The following is a 17,998-nucleotide window of genomic DNA, read 5'->3' on the forward strand; positions in this document are numbered from 1 at the left end:
TCGCTGGCTTTGCTAACGTGCAATTTTGAAGACTTGTTGATGGGGTCAAGAGCTACTCCAATCTTAGGGAACTTTTATTAAAACGAAGATTCTGTTGTTAGTAAACAAAAATTAACATTTTTCACTCGTGAACTTGTTGCTTTATCCAAAACCCTATTTCCCTACAAAGACCTTTAATTAGGAACACGGAAATCTCATACTGGATTCAAATCGTAGATTCAATTTGACCTTCAATGCCATCGAATAGTTTTTGCTTTCACAGCAACACAGAAAATGTAGTGTGGCACCTACAAGTTTTGTTAAAATACGTGAAAACTCAGAAGGGATTTACACTTGGGTTTTATATCCTAACTAGACTAACAAGTTCACCCCAAATGCCTCAACTTTCCAGAGTCTCCAAACTGAAGGTCTCAGGGGTTTCCGCAGGATGCTTCACTTTAGGATTCCCAACGCCTCTCCGGAGGCACTGGAACTGGCAGCAGCAATTAGCACAAGCTCACAGAAAGGCAAAAAAACAGAAACTTTGAGGAAAGAGATTACAGATGGATTAAGGAAGAAGAAAAAAAAAAAAAAAAAGTAGAACACTGCTCCAGATAGTAGGCTCAAAATGACTTTCAGATCCCATTTCCCATGAAACTGCAGCTTCTTACCACTTCAAGGAATTTCATCCTCAGCAGTCAAGGTGTACCCACTGAATGCACGCACATCACCTGCTCTAAGAACACGCATGTGCCTTACAACTACTTCTTTCTACTGTGTAGCCTCAAGGAGCCATGCAGATGCCGAGGACACACCAGCCTGTACAACGATTCTTGCAGATGGTGCTGGTGGAGGCCATTCTCAGATAAGCCATTCTTGTATCTCAATGGAGATATGGCTTCTGCCGAGTCCAAATCTCATCAAATCTCATTGCACTCTTCAGGTTGAGGGAAATTTTCCAGTTCTCTTTAACTTATTTTTAATTACTGTATCAATTTGTAACCTTCTGCCAACACACTAACTGCTGCCATGCAAAGGCCCTTCTGAAACATCCTCTCTGGCTGAATAGGCAGACAGAATAAGAATCCCCACTTAAAACCAAACAAATCTGTTCATACAATGTATACCTAGTTCTTCCTGAGAGTAAACGCTCCTGAGTTATTTATATATTCACTGCTGGCACGCAGTCTTTCATGATTTCCAAACCAGGTATTACACAAGCAAATCAGCAAACACACAGAGCGCAGCTTACTGCTAGAGGATAGCACAGAGCAGACACCAACACCACGGGCGGTGAGGGCGGCGCAACTGGCCGAAAACAGCATGCGAATGCTTTCATTTGATGTGCATGCAAACCAGTGGGGTGGGGGTCATTTTTTTAAATAGAGAGCAGATCAGCCCATAAAGCCTTCTTCACCAGCTCCATGTCCAAGCAATCGCTTCAAGCTATGGAGAATATTAAATATTCTAACGGGGTAACTAATACATTATAGATCTACACAGAACCTGGTCGATGTAATTTCAGAAGACGAGACCTTTGTGAAAGCGCTCAGCTAGTTTGGGACCTTCAGAGAAGGAAATAAAACAGGAAACTTTTTAATATGCAAAGGGAGACCAGGAGCCAAGGACAACGAGGGAGAGAAGAGCGCTAAGAAGCAGCAGCTTGTCGTGGCAGAAGACGGAGATGCACAATCAGCAGAACACAGAGCACTCCGGTGTGGGTTATACAAAGCTGCTGGGCATTGCAGAAGGAGAAACTGGGAAGAGGCAGGGTGTCTGTATTGACTGTGGTGAGAAGAAAGAGAGAGGGCAGCAAAGGCTTATCAGGAGACAAAAGAAAACATGGAGCGAGGACAAGAAGAATCATTTTGATGGCCTGAAAATATACTTGCGAGGAAGAACGCAGCTTCCAAGCTTTCAGTATATCACTACAAAGAACTAAAATTTCTGAAAACTGTATGAAAATATAACTGCTCTTTAAGCTACGTGTATTGTTTTATCTTCTCCCTCAGAGGAGTGGAAATTCCACCGTAAAAATCCATCACCAAGGGAACATTACCTCCTCCATGAAAATATATCTTTGTCTCAGTGAATCTCATTTTGAGCCATGATATTTAATGTGAGAACTGGCCCTCATTTTGCAGAGTGAAATCACACTCAATCAAATATTTGCCGTATTTCAGTAAATAACACTTTGAGACACCTTGTATTCTGGGTGTGCTTACAGTAACATTTTCACATTTTGTTACGTAACTCCAGCACCCACTTTTTTCATCCAAAAACTCCTCTGACAACTGCTGAAATCTTCAGGCAGAGAAGAAAGCAAATTTAACCTCCAAATGGACAGAGCTGCTAGGCCCAAGGAAACATGACTTTTCACCAACAGATACCTGCCTTGTCGCCAGACATCTACACTGCCAACAGCAGGAGTGACAGTGAGAACACAAACACCACAGGCAGAAGAGCAGCAGAACACCAACAGTGCGTCCCAAGTCCCTTCTTCCCAAGCACGAGGCACCGCTGCCTTACAGATCTTTCTGCTCTTGCAGGCCAGCTTTCGGCAGCTCTTGCAGACGAAGGAGTTCACATTCCAAGGAAAGGAGTCCAAGACCAGAGCTGCCACAGAAAGGTTTGCACTTTCAAGCGATTTACTCTATTGGTTTTGAGTATTTCTCTGCTACTCTGATCTCTTATACAGAAGCAGGTATTTCTATATAAAATTACACTTACTACTCTGTTAGGCTCAGTACAGGTTCTATATATAAAAACTTGAACTTGAAAATATAAGCAGCAATCTCAGGGAGGAATAGCAGTTTTGTCCTCAGCAGGATCATTCCTCACACATGGTAGACATTACTAACAATCTAGATCAAATTTTCAAGGCTGTTTTAGGAGCGTGTTATTATTCTTCAACACACATTTGGTGGAGAACCTTCAAAGACGTGTCGTAAGTATGGAAAGCCTGTTCTGCTCTGACAGCATTGCTTACTTCATCCAGTTTGCAAGCAAAAACTATACAGATAGATCTTGAAAGAGTTAGCCCTTGCCTTGCCTAAAAGCTCTGTCAAGGTGGCTTCATGGTTTGACGCTTAGAAGAAATTGCCTCTTAAACACAGAAAGCCATCAGTCGTAAGCATTAGGAACGGCCTTTCTTAGCATGAACTTAATCTGTCAGATCTCTCTACCAATTTCTGTACATTCTGCGAGTAAAAAAGTAAATAGCTCACTTATTAGCTTTGCAATTTCATATAGTCCATTAAGTGACTTAATTTTGCTATCAATAGCACATAATGCGATGAGCAAAACTGTTAGTCTGCCTTAGGAAAAATAGTGATGCGGTTACATCAGGGGCGTCTCTGAGCTGACAAGGCTTTCCCCTGGGGATATTCAGGAGAGTTAGAAAGCAGAAGAGGAAAAAAGCATGGAGAGAAGGGAGAGGAATGGCAGAGAACACAGGTGTAGATGTTTAATCTCCTGGCCTGTCAAGACAGACAAAAGAATAATTACAATTACAACCATTCTCTCTCAAACATTCCTCTGTCACGGAGAAAAAAAAAGAACAATCACACTTGAGCCCAACCAATCTAAACCAACTGTTGAGTTTTAGACCACTTGTACCTTTTTAGCTCTGCTGTGGATTGTCTTTCATGACCACGTTCTCATTTCTGCTGCATTTGATGCAGAGATGCTGCACCAACTTTGACAAGTTACTGTAGGTACACAGTGCTAAAAGCTGAGCCTGACGGACATTTAATTTTGAAGGAATTTATCCCGAATTGGATTCTAATTTTAAATTGGCTCAAATCTTTTAAAGACGCTAATTCAAACTGTAATACATATTTGCTGAGAAACTGTGCTTAGGCGATATCCAAAAATGTTCTAAGCCATAGAATCACAGAAAAGTTCATATATTATAGCACTTTCTTTTCTTAGATGTCTCCACAAATCAGACAATGCCTAACTTGGAAGTGGGACAGCCTGCTTTGAAAAATCAATATAACCTGATAAAAGCCTAAAGCTAAAAACCACTAACGCTCATTTCAGGGTATTTCATTGAATATCAAACTATTACTCTCAGCGCTACCTAACTGAAATTCATCCTTGAGGAGCCTGAAGCAGCAACAGTTCGGTTTCTACTCGCAAAGAAGGCTCTCTGTCCTCTGCTCTGAGGATGACTGATCTCTGATTCAATTTCACTTCCCGGTCAATGCGTTTGGTTTCTTAACGTTTCGTAAGTGTCCTGCCCAGAAACGTTTACGAGTGAAACCTGATCTACAGTAGAACAAAGGAGATCCAAAACACTGTCAAGTCGCAGCCAGAGTCCTTGAGGTCGACCTTTGGCTGAGGGCAGTTCCCAGGACTGTGCCTCTTATCATGCCATCGGGGCACTTACACAAAACAACAAGCAGCATTGTTATCGCTTCGACCTGACAGCACCTTACATATGTGAGTTATAAACTTCCATTATCATTCTTCGAAACACATTACATACTGTAAGCACTCTCAATTTCCCATCTGCCATCTTCCACAATCTTCCAGCCTGTTAATCGTTAGCAAAATTGCCAAGTTTTCCAAAAGGTAATTTCCCTATAGGTCTGACAAGCATTTAATCTCCATGTCACAAGCATTAATTAATTTCATATATAAAATATAGGTGAAAAGATTATTTTAACTTCAGAATTCAATTAAAATAACTCATTATATTAATAGAGTTTGGTATATCTGTGTTACATATGCATATTTTCATTTCCTGCATACGAGAAACTTCATCGGTATTAACAGAGTTCCTCAAGTCTCCTGGAATTCAAGAAGCTTTGAATTTCTATAGATTAAGACCAAAACAGAGAAGAGGGTTGAGTTCACAACACATACCATTATTTGTGGAAAGTATTTTAAAGGCAAACCACGTTCTCAAGGAATACAGTTAAAGAGCTTACATAAAATAATACAGTCAAAAATATGCTTGCGACAACATGTGAAAAACCTTTCAGTACTTTAAAGCAGCTGTGACTTGGTAAAATCTCATTATCTCTCACATGCCCATTGGAATTCTCCAGGAATATTTACTGTTATTTCTAACTGGTGCTGGAAGCACTGTGCCAGCCTTGGAACAGCACCACGAGGTAGCTGAGGGAGTACCATATATGACTTCTGTGAATATCCCAGAGCTATACATTCAGTTTCAGCAGCATGCCACAGTAACACCAGGCAACTAATGCATTAAGTCGGGCATGCGAAATACCAAACGTACATTAAAAAATAAAAATTAAAAAAGCTATAATCTCAGTGAAATTTCATTTAAAATATCTGCAGGTTACTCAGAGAATCTCAAAATGCTTCCTGTCCACGGTCGTGTCCCAAACATCTGAACTCAGACACTGCAACACAGGGCACATCTAAGTTTGTATAACATGGGCTTATACATAGGCATACAGGTGTGTAAAATACATTACAAACACATTACAACGTATGAGTTTCTCACACTGAGCAGATTAGGGCACAGCTCACTTTGCCAGGACTCTACAATTGACTGACAATTGCACCTCAACTTAAAGTCAATTCCTTATGAGTTTTTACCATCCTTGGAGAAAGATTAGAATTGAAACGATAAAGAAAAAATATCCTTTTCCCACTGTCAAGGAAGATCAACCCAGGATTTATTTATTTATTTTCTAAATTGGCTGAATGAATTCAGAACACCTAAACACCACGCAGGCATTCAAAAATCTATTAGAATTCCTCCTATAAAAAGGTGAGCTGCAACTCTTCCTACCTGATGTTCGGTTTCGCCAAAAGCCAAACAAACAGAGCTGAAATACTCAAAACTCACTCAGTAAGCACAACTTTCCAGCACTTTCCACAAGCCTAGGAGAAATTAAGCTCCCTTTAACCTCAACAGAGCTCAGCTTTGCAGCCTTCAACACCCACACAAATGCAGCTGAGGTACAAGAGGCTGCCATGTTGGAGTCAGCCGCCATGTTGGGGTCAGCCGCCATGTTGGGGGCTTGCTGCCATGCTGGGGGCTTGCTGTCCTCTCAGCCCCCATGTTGGCAGCTGGACCACAAGACTGAGATGGAGGAGGGGGAAGCAGCTCACCTCCATGCTGCCAGCCAGGAAAGAGGGACACGGCAAAGAAGCCCACAGTTTGGCTTACCAGTTGATTAACCATGAATAAAAGGGAACCTGGCTCGGTGAGAAAGCAGCTGGGAGCGCATGGCCCCTCACCACAAGGCAGCTCTGCCACCACACTGTGCTGAGCACCCGCACCCTGAAGGAGCCACGAACTCCTCACTTTTTAGTGCTTTGAAATTTTACTTTCTTTCCTCAAGCGCTTCTACACCTCATTACCGCTCCCACTACTCACAGAGAAGCCAAAACTTCGAGCGCGAAGCGAGCCGCCCGCGACCTCACGGCTGCCCTTGGGGCGCACGGGCACCGCGCCACCGCTCCCCTTAGCCCGCGGCGCTGCCCCTCCCGCGGCACGGCTATGGCGCCGCCTGCTGCTCCCCCTAGCGGCCGCGCCCCGCCCCGCCCCTCCCGCCGAGGCCCCGCCCCCCGCTGACGTGCGGCCCCGCCCCCGCGGCTGCCCGCTGCCGCCGCGACTTGAGGGCGAGCTCGGCGGCTGCCCCGCGCTTCCGTGCGCTCCTCTCTTCGTGGCTCCGCACCTGGCCGCGCGGCTCCCGGCCCGCCGGTGGGATTTACGGCGGCCGCCTCGCTGCAGCCAGCCTCCAACCCGCGCACCGCAGGTAAGTGCTGCTCCGCTCTGCCTCCGCGGGAGTCGCGCGGGTCGGCCGCGGGGTGAGGGAGAAGAAGGAGGAGCAGGAGGGGGCACGGTTCGAAGCCGCCGGCGGGGAGCAGAGCCGCGCGGCCCCCGCGCTCCGTCCCTACTTGCCGTCAACTTTTGCGCGGCTCCCCGAGCTCCCAGCCCACCTCTCGCAGCCGGCGCTGGGCTCCGCGCTCCGCTCTGGCGCTGCTTTCTGCCCTCGGGCTTTTGTTCCCCTGGCCGCCCGGCCCGGGATCCCGGCGTCGTGCGGGGAGTCGGGAGAGAGGCAGAAAACGAGTGGACTTAAAGCGGCGATTCCGTTTCTGAAGCCGATTTCCTCGCCTAAAACGCGCTGCCCGATAAGACAGAAGCATCGCTTGCGCTCCCCAGCCTGCCGCCCGGGGACATGGCGTCTTAATGAACATTTCTTTCAATTAGCCAAATAAATGCGTTTTTCGAGCCGAGCGTGCGACGGCAGGCAGGAATGATGTGCTGCGAAACGCACAGATGCGGCCGAACACGGGGACAGTTGTGAGCGCTGCCAGCCCTTCCCCTCCACCCGAAAATCCCCTCCGCTCTCTCGTTCCCCCCAGCCCCGTGAGCCTGCCCGGCTTCTGCTCGGTGTGCGAATGCTCTGTAAGGAAAAGGTACGCCGGGCTTCGTCTGAAGCCTGTTTGTTACTTTAAGAGCTGCCGAGGCCGTGCTGATTGCCCTCTCGCAGGTTTTCCCTTTTCTCCAGCCACGTTTCACCACTTCCCAAAGCGGTATATGTATTTTCCCTGCTCCTCGCATACGGCAGAAGCAGTGCCCGGCTTTGGTGTGCATTCGAATATCGATTCTCTTTTTTTTTTTTTTGCATTCATACCGTTTAATTTTAACTGGGGAAGGAGCGGATGGATGAATACCACAGTTAATACAACCATCACGGGAAATAAGATTCTGTAAAGTCCCCGAAAGAATAATTTATTTCATTTTATTTTAATTCCCCCGCTGGAGGCCGCCTCTGTTTTTCTCAACAGGAGACTTTGTTGTAATTAAAGCAGGGAGAACTGGACAGCAGCAAAGCTCTCTGCCTGGTGGCTCTCAGCAGCGCCGTTTTGCAGCGTGCACCACCCCCCAGCGGGCAAAAAACTCCGTAGTAAAGTCGCAGCCAAGCTTTCATCTTTGGAAATGAAATGCAAACGTTTCAGGGCGAGAATCAAATAAAGGTGCACTGGTGGGGCTTTGCTTTTTCGTTTTCCCTTTGTAAGCGGTAGCACAGAGTGGAAAGGTAGCGCGAAAGGCACCGGTGAGCCGTCCGAGGCATTGCTGGAGTTTGCAAACTTTGCGCTGCTGTTTTTCCGAGTGCCTTCAGTGGGTGGATGGCCATCTTTGTCTCCTTCCAGCAGGAAGCCTGCCTGCTAATGGCCGGGGAGCTCTCGAGGTTTGCTTTAATCACCTCGAGGCACGAGGCGGCTCAGGAGAATTAATAGGCGACTGCTTACGTGTATTTTTAATAAGAGGCCCCGGCTCGCTCGGTGCAGGCTGGCCGTGCCCACAGTGCGCTGCACAGAGCTCACTGCATGCACTGAAGCAGCCTGGCAGCCCCACAGCTTGTCAAGTTTTCAGATCAGAGCAGTAAATCTGGTCATCGGTAGGCGAGCAGACAAAAGAGGAAAGAAACAAATCTCTACGGCAGCTGTATGCGGTATTTCAGTAACGGTTTGGATACGCTTAACGTTTTGCACCAGGGACTCTGTGCAGGGTATAATTCCACCTAAATTTGTCAAGAGGGAAAACCAGTGATTTCCCCGTGGAAGCAGAGCAGCATTTGTTGCCTGTTCTCTCATTCTAAGCACAAGCAAATGCCTCACCCCCACAGCAGCTCCCAGAGAGAGCCCAGCAGCCATCCCTGGCCCAGCTGGGCGAGCACCACGATGCAGAGCACTGTGCTCCCCCTCCCTGGCCGTGGGAGCAGGCAGGCCCTGCAGGGCACAGCACTGCGCAGCACCACGGTGCTCTTCGAGCCAATGTCCTCAAAGCCAGGAAGGGTTTTAAAAGTGAACTTCAGAGAGCAAGCACTGAACCGCTCGCTCATAGTCAGTCTCCCTCCTCTGCAGCAGATGCTGCCTTGGCTCACCTTTGGCACGAAGTTCAGCTTCCACTCGGAACCCATTTCGGAGTCAGATTCAATCCCATTAGAGGGAAGAACACATTAAATTTTTCATTTTTAAGGCACGTGAGAACTAGAAGGACAAAGGCAATATTATATTCAGCTACCGCACAAGATGGAGGGGGAGGGATAAGCAAAAAAATAAATAAAACCTTCTTGGACAAGAGGAAAAAAATAAAGCACGTTTCACCAAAGCATAGAGACCTGGGGAGCTTGCTCTCACTTTAACAAAAACCTCTGCATTCTTTAGCCCTGGAAAAGACAGGCAGAGGACCTTGTGCTTGCCTCACACTGAACAAAGGAGTGGGGCACCTTCCTGAAATATGATGATCGTGGAAATTTCAGCTCCTAGACAGGGTGCTTAGAAAGCATTTTGCTGTCACTATCAACTAAGTCTGAGTAATACACTTGAAAAAATCAAAGCATGTGCATTGTTTTAAGGACAGATTAGCACCGTGGAACTTGTGTTGAAATCTTGGTGAAACTATCCAAGAGGAGCTGTGACCTCTGAGAACTAACCTGGCAGCACATGCAGTGGATGGGTCCAGTGGAATTTCAAGTGCATTTTATGTTTCTGATCATAACAAATGCAGAGGTAATTCTGCAGTCTTAGTACACAGGTTAAGCAAAGTCATTAGGCTTGTCAATATGCGTATCCTAATAACTTGAAGTTACTCTTGTCCTTTACTACCTAAAAATACGGGGTGAAAGTTGTCCCTGTGCCCTGTTGTGTGGAGGTTAGCAGCCAGCTCCTGGTTATGCTGGGGCAGATGGGGATTAAAGTAAGCACTGTGGGACCTGAAGTGGCAGGTCTGGGTGTTACTCATGTTTTATCACATCTTAGAAAGAAGAAATCTCTTTGGCACCGTTTTTAGAAAAACTTACAGCTTTTCTTTTGCTTCTTTTTTTTTCCTTAAGGCAGGGCAGCTGCATACCACGTGTTACAAGAAATACTCTGTGCTTTGGTATTTTCTCTTACGCAGTGCAAATTGCTTTTACCATTTCAAAATGAGCTGTAGCCCGGCGATAAGTCCAGGTGCAGGTCTGGGCATCCCCGCTGTCTGTAACACGGCTGCCTACACAATGTCCCAGGAAAAGTAATTTAACCACACAGTTCAGCAAAGTTCACGAAAATATATTCAGCTCCCAATGAAGATAAGCACAAAAGCTGCCGTTCGGCTGTTCCCTCCTTACTTTTGTTACCAAAAAGTCATTTAAAAATGAATTTCAGAATGCACTCTCAGAAATCCATCTTTTTTTCCTGCTCTGCTCGAAATTAATGGCTCCTTTCAGAGCCATGTGTCCATGAAGCCTCCCATGCTGGTGCTGCGGGGACCTGCACACCCAGCGGGTCCCCTCTGCTTTCATCCCAGGCCGGGGATGGGAGGAGGAGGGCTGGAGCAGGGCAGCAGGATTCCGTTCTGTGCAGACAGATCGCTGGAGCCTTTGATATGCAAAAACATTGTTTTCAGCTGTGGCTCCAGATATAAAAGGGAAGTGCAAGATATCAAACAATCAGAACCTGGAGAAAACTATTCTGCCCTCAGAAAAGGGAGTGGGGGGCACGGGCTTAATCCACATTTTTGAAACAGTATCATCTTCTCCAAAGAGACCTGCTTTTATTTTCCTCCCTTGTTTTTATGTAATTTCGAGAGAAGGGATAAAAAAAATTCCAAGAACTTAATGAGCTTTAGTGCTTTCATTTTAATCCCACACATTACCGCTATTATAATGGCAGCAATAAGCAAAGGGCTGACAATCAGACGGGGCAGAGAGGAAGCTGTTTATATGCTAGAAAGGTAAAGCCAATGCACTTAACTTTCTCGTGTCTGTATGCACACTAGAGATAGTTTTGATCAATAGCAACGTGCCTTTTTCATTTTTATTTTTTTTACAGCCTACTTAACAGCTGTAAAAGTTCTGAGGAACAATTTATGAGATTATTTTTTTTTCAGCTTCTTAAAAGTGACTCAAAGCCTTCAAAGGCCTACTTAACAACAAATTTATACTCTTACTTCACCACACAACTCCCAGAAAATGTCCTCTGTCACAACTTCACATTGCTTCCTATGAGACACATTATTTTTATGTAGCTCTTAAGCAACTGTTTCATTTCCAAGTTTTGGGAATAGATCCTGGACTTAAGTTTCCACAAACACTTGAATGATACAGACCAAGGAAATTGGATGCTGCTTAATCTCAAAGAATGTGGAGCTTTTTTTGTTCCATTTTCTAATACTGACTGCATATATTAACCAATCCCTAAAAAAACATGCATTCCTTTATAATCCACACAGAACCTTAGTTTTACTAAAAAGTAAAGAGTATCTTTAGATGCTTAATTCTGCCCATCTTACAGAACGTCTCTCATTTCGGTTTACAATTTTCATTGCACGACTGCTGAAGCAAGGTGAAAAACAAGCAGAAAACCAACCCTCAGATAAGCATTACAGCAGCTTCAGGGGAGCAGAGGCTTTACTGTTCCCTCACGGAACGCTCGCACCATCACAAGAATGGGTTTGGTTTTGCTATTTTTTTTTCCTCTCAAATGCTCATCTTTATGCTGCTGAAGAGGAAAACCATGGTTTTATGTATGAAAATAATTGTTTTATCAGTGCAAATCTGTTGCTACAGGAGTAGAAAGTACTGCACGAAGACTTCATGATGCCTGCTTCCAATTACAAAAGAGTCTTAAAGCAGAAACTGCTTTTGTTCAGCTCTGTTATTTTATGATGGCCCAGAAGCAGCTCCAGCTATGCCCACATGAAGGGAGTTACACAAGCCTTATTCAGCCCACTGTTTCTTCAGGGCTTTTCAGTGCTGAGGACCATGCTCAGTACCGAGGATTTGATTTCAGACTTAACCACTGGTATTTCAGACAGATACTGCCTACATGCTCTCAGGGAACAGAGACTCGGTATCTCACTGCATACTTTCTGTCCTTAAAAACGGCCAAATGGTTCCTCAAGTAATAAGAAAAGCCGAGGTTACTTTTATTTGTGAAGTGAGAAAAATCAAATTAATAAAATGTCAATCTAAACAGTGACTCCACTGAGCAAAATGACAAATACAGTAGCTCACGAGTTCAGACAGCTTGGCATACTGAGCACATTTTATGGAGAAAACCCACATGCCTCCATTTTCAAGAAGCTGATACAGATGACTACTAGCTAGCCCACAACGCAGAAACAGCAGGATGCACATGTGAAACATTAATTCTGTATTTCAGTGAAAACTTCTCCTCGTTCATCCAACAAGTACTGAATTGTAATTAACTCATTTTAAATTTAATACCAAAGAGAGGTTCATGATCTACTTCTGTTTGCCTGAAACAAAAAGCAAGCAACCACGTTAACTCCTCCCATGGCAGGACTGCCATTTGTCCTCGAGCGGGAAAACATCATTTGCAAAGACTTTGGTACTGTCTGTTAATGCACAATGACTTCATTTGCTGCTGGAAGGAGGGAAAAGATTTGTTCCAGCAAAATGGCAACCACGTGAGACTAAACAGCAGAAGCTGTTAATAAACATCCCTGCATTTTGCTGAAATACTGATGTATTGGGATAAAACCATGTGCTGATTTTGTACAGTAAGCACAGCATGATTTACATGGGAACGGAATACAACAGAATAATAGTGTCCAGCAGTTGTTATTAATTACAATTTCTTCTGTTTGTTTTTACTTTTACAGGAAATTAAGAGTTCACGGAAAGCTTTAAAGAGGAGTTTTCTGTAAAGGGAATTAACACTTTGGTGTCTTTTTATGAAGAAGACCACCTGAATTGTGTAACATTCCTACAGCCGGGGGACCGGCTTCAGCGTGCAGCACAGGAGGAATTCTTTCCTGCATTACAAATTGGGAAGAAGTGTTAAGAAATGGTCCTCTCTGAGAGGTGTGGATGTATCAGGATGTAGCTGCTGTACAAAGTTTATCCTTGGATAACTCTGGACAGAGATAAACCTCCATTGCTGACCTCCTGAAGAGGCGATCCTTGTTCAGGCCCCAGCATAATGAATAGTTTCCATCACGCGGCGCTCAAGCTCCAACCTCCCAGCTACTGCATCCCACAAAAGAGCTTGTACAAGTTACAAAGAAAGTAATTCTTGTTAAAGGCATTAAGCCAAACAAAAGAGGCTCTCCATTCACAGACTTTACACGAGAACAGAAACAGAAGCTGAAGCTTTTCTGCTCCTCGGCCGGTGTGCTTACATACCATGGTAAATCTTTGTTGGGTTGCTCCTGGAGCATAGTGCCTGGGAGCGAGCACCACCAGGAGGGGGCGGCCGACGGAGAAGTCGTCCATGGAGTGAAGTATAAGAGCAAGAGAGGAATTTGTTTGCTGGATATCCTCAAGCACAAAATTTACTCTTACCTTTAAATACGGTAGGATCAATATGAATCTGTTTTCCTTTTCATGCCTTGGAGAATGAAGTTCAGTTAATATATGAACCCACAAGAGAAAGGGTCATGACACTGCTTAATGCATAGGGCATCTTACAGAAGTTTTCACCACCCTAATTACAGTGGTAATTGAATTATGTTGTCTTAAAAGCTATAAAAATGCTAATTACCTGAGCTCAGTGCACAAACACGCTACCAGTGCAAAGTACAATTTCAGTCTCAAGAGTTAGTTTATATTATCCCACCCTGCACAGTATGAACTAATAAGATGTGAAAATGTGGTTAAACCTGCCAAATAGTCTCTTATTAGTGTACTGCTTAGCAAGAAGACTTTTGAGAATGACAAATATTTAAACATGAAATTAAGCATGTAATGAAATATTCCATCCAGCCAACTAGAAAGCCACAGCTCAGACAGCTCTGTTGGCTTGTAAGCTGCACACCAATTGTTACGTTCACCTTTCTAAACATTCCAGGTTGAAAAACAAGAAGAGTAAGCTGCAGTATTTGTAAAACTCACCATGTGGTGTTAAGTTCCCAGAAAAACCCAAAAAAATCTGGAGCTGGGCTCTGTTCTCATCTGCATTTTGTACCGTGCCACTAGGACTTTCTTGAACCTCCAGAATAGCTACCACTGAACTTCTGGGTTTGGTAAGGGTTTTATAGTTCACTTAAGGGCTCCTAGGTAGTTAGCTGGCTTAGGAATTACTTCTTATCTTTCAGATATAGAATGATTTACTTGAACTCTGGTTTGACTTCAGCTGTGTACTTATCTGGTATGTGCGAACAAAGATTGCCTCTATATGTGAAATGGGGAGGAATCTTCAGAAGGAGCCTTCTTGGTTAAACTAAACCACTCATGGATCAGACATGCCTGATTATATTATTTTAAATTACTATTCAGAATAGTCTATTAATTGAATTAGCAAAAGCAGAAATATTGTTATTGATATATGTAGAAAAAGTAGAATGTCTACAGACTTGAATTTTTGTTCTGTATGTCAGATGTCTTCTGTAATGCTGAAGTCAGATTTTCATTGCATTTCATTGCTGATGATCTGGATAATTTTGTTTGTTTGTTTGTTTTTAGATTTTGAAGATCAGAACTCATCATCTCATCATTCCTGACCATGATTACTGTACCCTGGAGCGTCTTCCTAATTTGGACTAAAATAGGGCTGTTACTTGACATGGCACCTTATTCTGTCACTGCCAAACCGTGCCCATCAGTATGTCGCTGTGATGTGGGTTTCATATATTGTAATGATCGCGATTTGACATCTATTCCTACAGGAATCCCAGAGGATGCTACTAACCTCTTCCTTCAGAACAATCAAATAAATAATGCTGGGATTCCATCAGAACTGAAGAACTTGCGTAGGGTTGAAAGAATATTTTTATACCACAACAGCCTAGACGAATTCCCCACTAACCTCCCTAAGTACGTCAAAGAACTGCATTTGCAGGAGAATAATATAAGGACCATCACTTATGATTCGCTTTCACAAATTCCTTATCTGGAAGAACTGCATTTGGATGATAATTCTGTTTCCGCTGTTAGCATTGAAGATGGAGCTTTCAGGGACAACATCTATCTCAGACTTCTTTTTCTCTCTCGAAATCACCTTAGCACCATTCCCTGGGGTTTGCCTAAAACAATAGAAGAGCTACGCTTGGATGATAATCGTATTTCCACAATTTCAGAGCTGTCCCTTCAAGACCTTACAAATCTAAAACGCCTTGTTCTAGATGGAAATCTTCTAAATAACCACGGATTAGGAGACAAGGTCTTCATGAATCTAGTCAATCTTACAGAACTGTCATTGGTTCGCAATTCACTTACAGCCGCACCAGTAAATTTGCCAGGAACAAACCTAAGGAAGCTTTATCTTCAAGAAAACCATATCAATCACGTGCCACCCAATGCTTTCTCTTACTTAAGGCAGTTGTATCGACTAGATATGTCCAATAACAATCTCAGCAATTTACCTCAGGGCGTCTTTGATGACCTGGACAACATAACTCAGCTGTTTCTTCGCAACAACCCTTGGCACTGTGGGTGCAAAATGAAGTGGGTCCGTGACTGGTTGCAGTCATTGCCTTTGAAAGTGAACGTACGCGGGCTGATGTGCCAAGCACCAGAAAAAGTGCGCGGAATGGCTATCAAAGACCTCAACGCGGAACTGTTCGACTGTAAGGATGACATGAGCACCATCCAGATCACCACCGCAGTACCCAACACACTGTACCCAGCCCAGGGACACTGGCCGGTTTCTGTGACCAAACAACCAGACATCAAGACCCCCAACCTAAACAAGAACTACAGAACCACGGCCAGCCCGGTACGCAAGATCATTACGATATTCGTGAAATCGGTGAGCACAGAGACCATCCACATCTCCTGGAAAGTTGCGCTGCCAATGACAGCCTTACGGCTCAGCTGGCTCAAGATGGGCCACAGCCCTGCCTTTGGATCTATAACTGAAACCATCGTGACAGGGGACAGGAGCGACTATCTGCTTACAGCACTCGAACCCGAGTCGCCGTACCGTGTGTGCATGGTCCCCATGGAAACCAGCAACATCTATCTCTCTGACGAGACACCTGAATGCATCGAGACCGAGACAGCTCCCCTCAAGATGTACAACCCGACAACCACACTCAACCGGGAGCAAGAAAAGGAGCCCTACAAGAACTCCAGCGTGCCTCTGGCCGCCATCATTGGTGGCGCGGTGGCACTGGTGGCCCTGGCACTGCTGGCCCTGGTGTGCTGGTACGTCCACAGGAATGGGGCCCTCTTCTCCCGGCACTGCGCCTACAGCAAGGGGCGCAGGAGGAAGGATGACTATGCTGAGGCGGGCACTAAGAAGGACAACTCCATCCTAGAAATCAGGGAGACTTCTTTTCAGATGATACCCATCACCAACGACCAGGTGTCCAAGGAGGAGTTTGTAATACACACCATTTTCCCCCCTAACGGCATGAATCTGTATAAGAACAGCCACAGTGAAAGCAGTAGTAACAGGAGCTACAGAGACAGTGGTATTCCAGATTCAGATCATTCACACTCATGATACTGAAGGACATGAAAGACTGGTTTGCTTTTGGTTGGTTTGTTGTTTGTTTGTTTTTTTTTTAAAAAAAAAAAAGAGAAAAGACTGACTTTTAACGGTTGCTGTTCTACTGCAAAACACTGGATTAAAGACTGACAAAGCAATGTACTGTACATTTGCCATATAATTTATATTTAAGAACTTTTTATTAAAAGTTTCAAATTTCAGGCTACTGCTGCGATTAATGTAGTGGGGATACCTGACCACAATTCTATATTTTAGTATTTTTTAGTAATTTGTACTGTATTTTCCTTGCTAATATTGAAGTTACAGACCATTTAACTTTTGTGTTCTACTGAGTAAGATGACTTGTTGACTGTGAAAGTGAATTTTCTTGCCGTGTTGAGCAGTCAGAACATTCATCTGAGATCCTTGTAAGTGTAAGCACAGGCCATTTTTCACTTTGGTATTAATAAAATAATGTTAAACCTGGCGAATCAGGAAGATCAAGAAGTGGTTGCAAAAACTCACAGAACTTAAATGTTGGGTCTGTTAAATCTGTAAACCACGACAATATTCAATAAACAAAAATGCGTGTAGTAATGGGCAATATCAGCTGTCTGGACACATCCATCCAACAATGGTGAAATCCAATCTAAAAAGAAAATAATCAAATCAATTACATGCACGAGACTTAAACTGTTGGCATGTGTAAAGAAAAAACTGACCCTTGGAAGAAAGCGTAACAAAATTCCTAACAAGGAATTCTAAAGAAATGCGCTAGGCTCCAGTAACCAAGGGGTAGACAGGGTGTAAGGATGGATTTCTGGTTATCAGCACCAGCGGTCTGTTAGAGAGAAAATGGTGATGGATGGCCACAGACATTTGGAAGGCAGTGGCAGAGGGACAGGGAGAACACTGAGCAACTGTTCTTCAGCAGAAGGGCTGGAAGTACAGTTTGGTAAGGAAAACAAAGCGGACGAAAAGCAGGCAAGCAGTCTCATAAATTTTAGTCACCCAGGTCAAAAGAAAATTGGGGAATGCAGATATTTTAAAGCATATACTTAAACGTTCTGTAGGTACGCGTAAACTGTACTGCCATTACAGTCAGGAATACTGCCCATTACTCTCACAGTTTTCCAGAAATTCCTTGCTAAATCTGTAAAGTAACGTTTCTTTCTGCCTTCCTGCTGGACTATATGCTATTTCATGTTTAAACCCCAAGCCACACTTTGTTGCCATAATCATTTGTCTTTTCAACTAAAAACCAAAGTGCATTGTACGCCCTTTGGCCGGTCTTGTATGTGCCTTGATCCAACGCTACATGTATCAAGTTTTTTAAAACAAAACAAAAAACCCTAAAAAAAAAAATAAAATACCCACTTTTTCGTACATAACTTAAATATGACAAACACTGGTCTCATTGGTGAATAAAGTTGAAAAATCAGTAGAGTAACGCCACGTATCTGAGGTGCACTGACAGGAAAGCCACTCAGAAGCTACTATTTTTCAGGTCCTAAGTTCCATCTTTTACTTTGTTCAATATGGTATCACACTTCCTGGGTTTCTGTACTGTTAATTACTTTAATAGCGAGTTTTAACAGCTTCCAATTGTATCAGTAATGAAAGGAAGGGAAATTACAGTTAC

The 17,998-nt window shown here is 44.0% G+C and overlaps 2 protein-coding genes across 6 annotated transcripts in view; one reads left to right on the forward strand and one right to left on the reverse strand.

Annotated features, from left to right (window-relative positions):
• The window catches only part of MACROD2 (mono-ADP ribosylhydrolase 2), an 835,077-nt gene that overhangs the window by 723,668 nt on the left and 93,411 nt on the right, over positions 1-17,998 (reverse strand). The gene's annotated exons all lie outside the window — the stretch shown is intronic.
• FLRT3 (fibronectin leucine rich transmembrane protein 3) lies at positions 6,562-16,453 on the forward strand. Of its 2 annotated transcripts, XM_052677356.1 has the most exons (4): positions 6,562-6,725; positions 12,587-13,279; positions 13,774-13,948; positions 14,388-16,453. In XM_052677356.1, exon 4 carries the CDS (start codon positions 14,428-14,430, stop codon positions 16,369-16,371), a length of 1,944 nt encoding a protein of 647 aa, XP_052533316.1. In that variant the 5' UTR covers positions 6,562-6,725; positions 12,587-13,279; positions 13,774-13,948; positions 14,388-14,427; the 3' UTR covers positions 16,372-16,453. The 2 variants fall into 2 exon arrangements, with proteins under 2 accessions (XP_052533316.1, XP_052533242.1); XM_052677282.1 differs by lacking the exon at positions 13,774-13,948 and having other exon boundaries at positions 6,563-6,725.

Source organism: Tympanuchus pallidicinctus, unplaced genomic scaffold, assembly GCF_026119805.1.
Source record: "Tympanuchus pallidicinctus isolate F22 unplaced genomic scaffold, pur_lepc_1.0 scaffold1, whole genome shotgun sequence".
NCBI classification, from domain to species: Eukaryota; Metazoa; Chordata; class Aves; order Galliformes; family Phasianidae; genus Tympanuchus; species Tympanuchus pallidicinctus.

Bases quoted from the DNA above. Each gene is read 5' to 3' on its own strand.
- FLRT3 (XM_052677356.1), top strand. From the start codon at position 14,428: ATGATTACTGTACCCTGGAGCGTCTTCCTAATTTGGACTAAAATAGGG.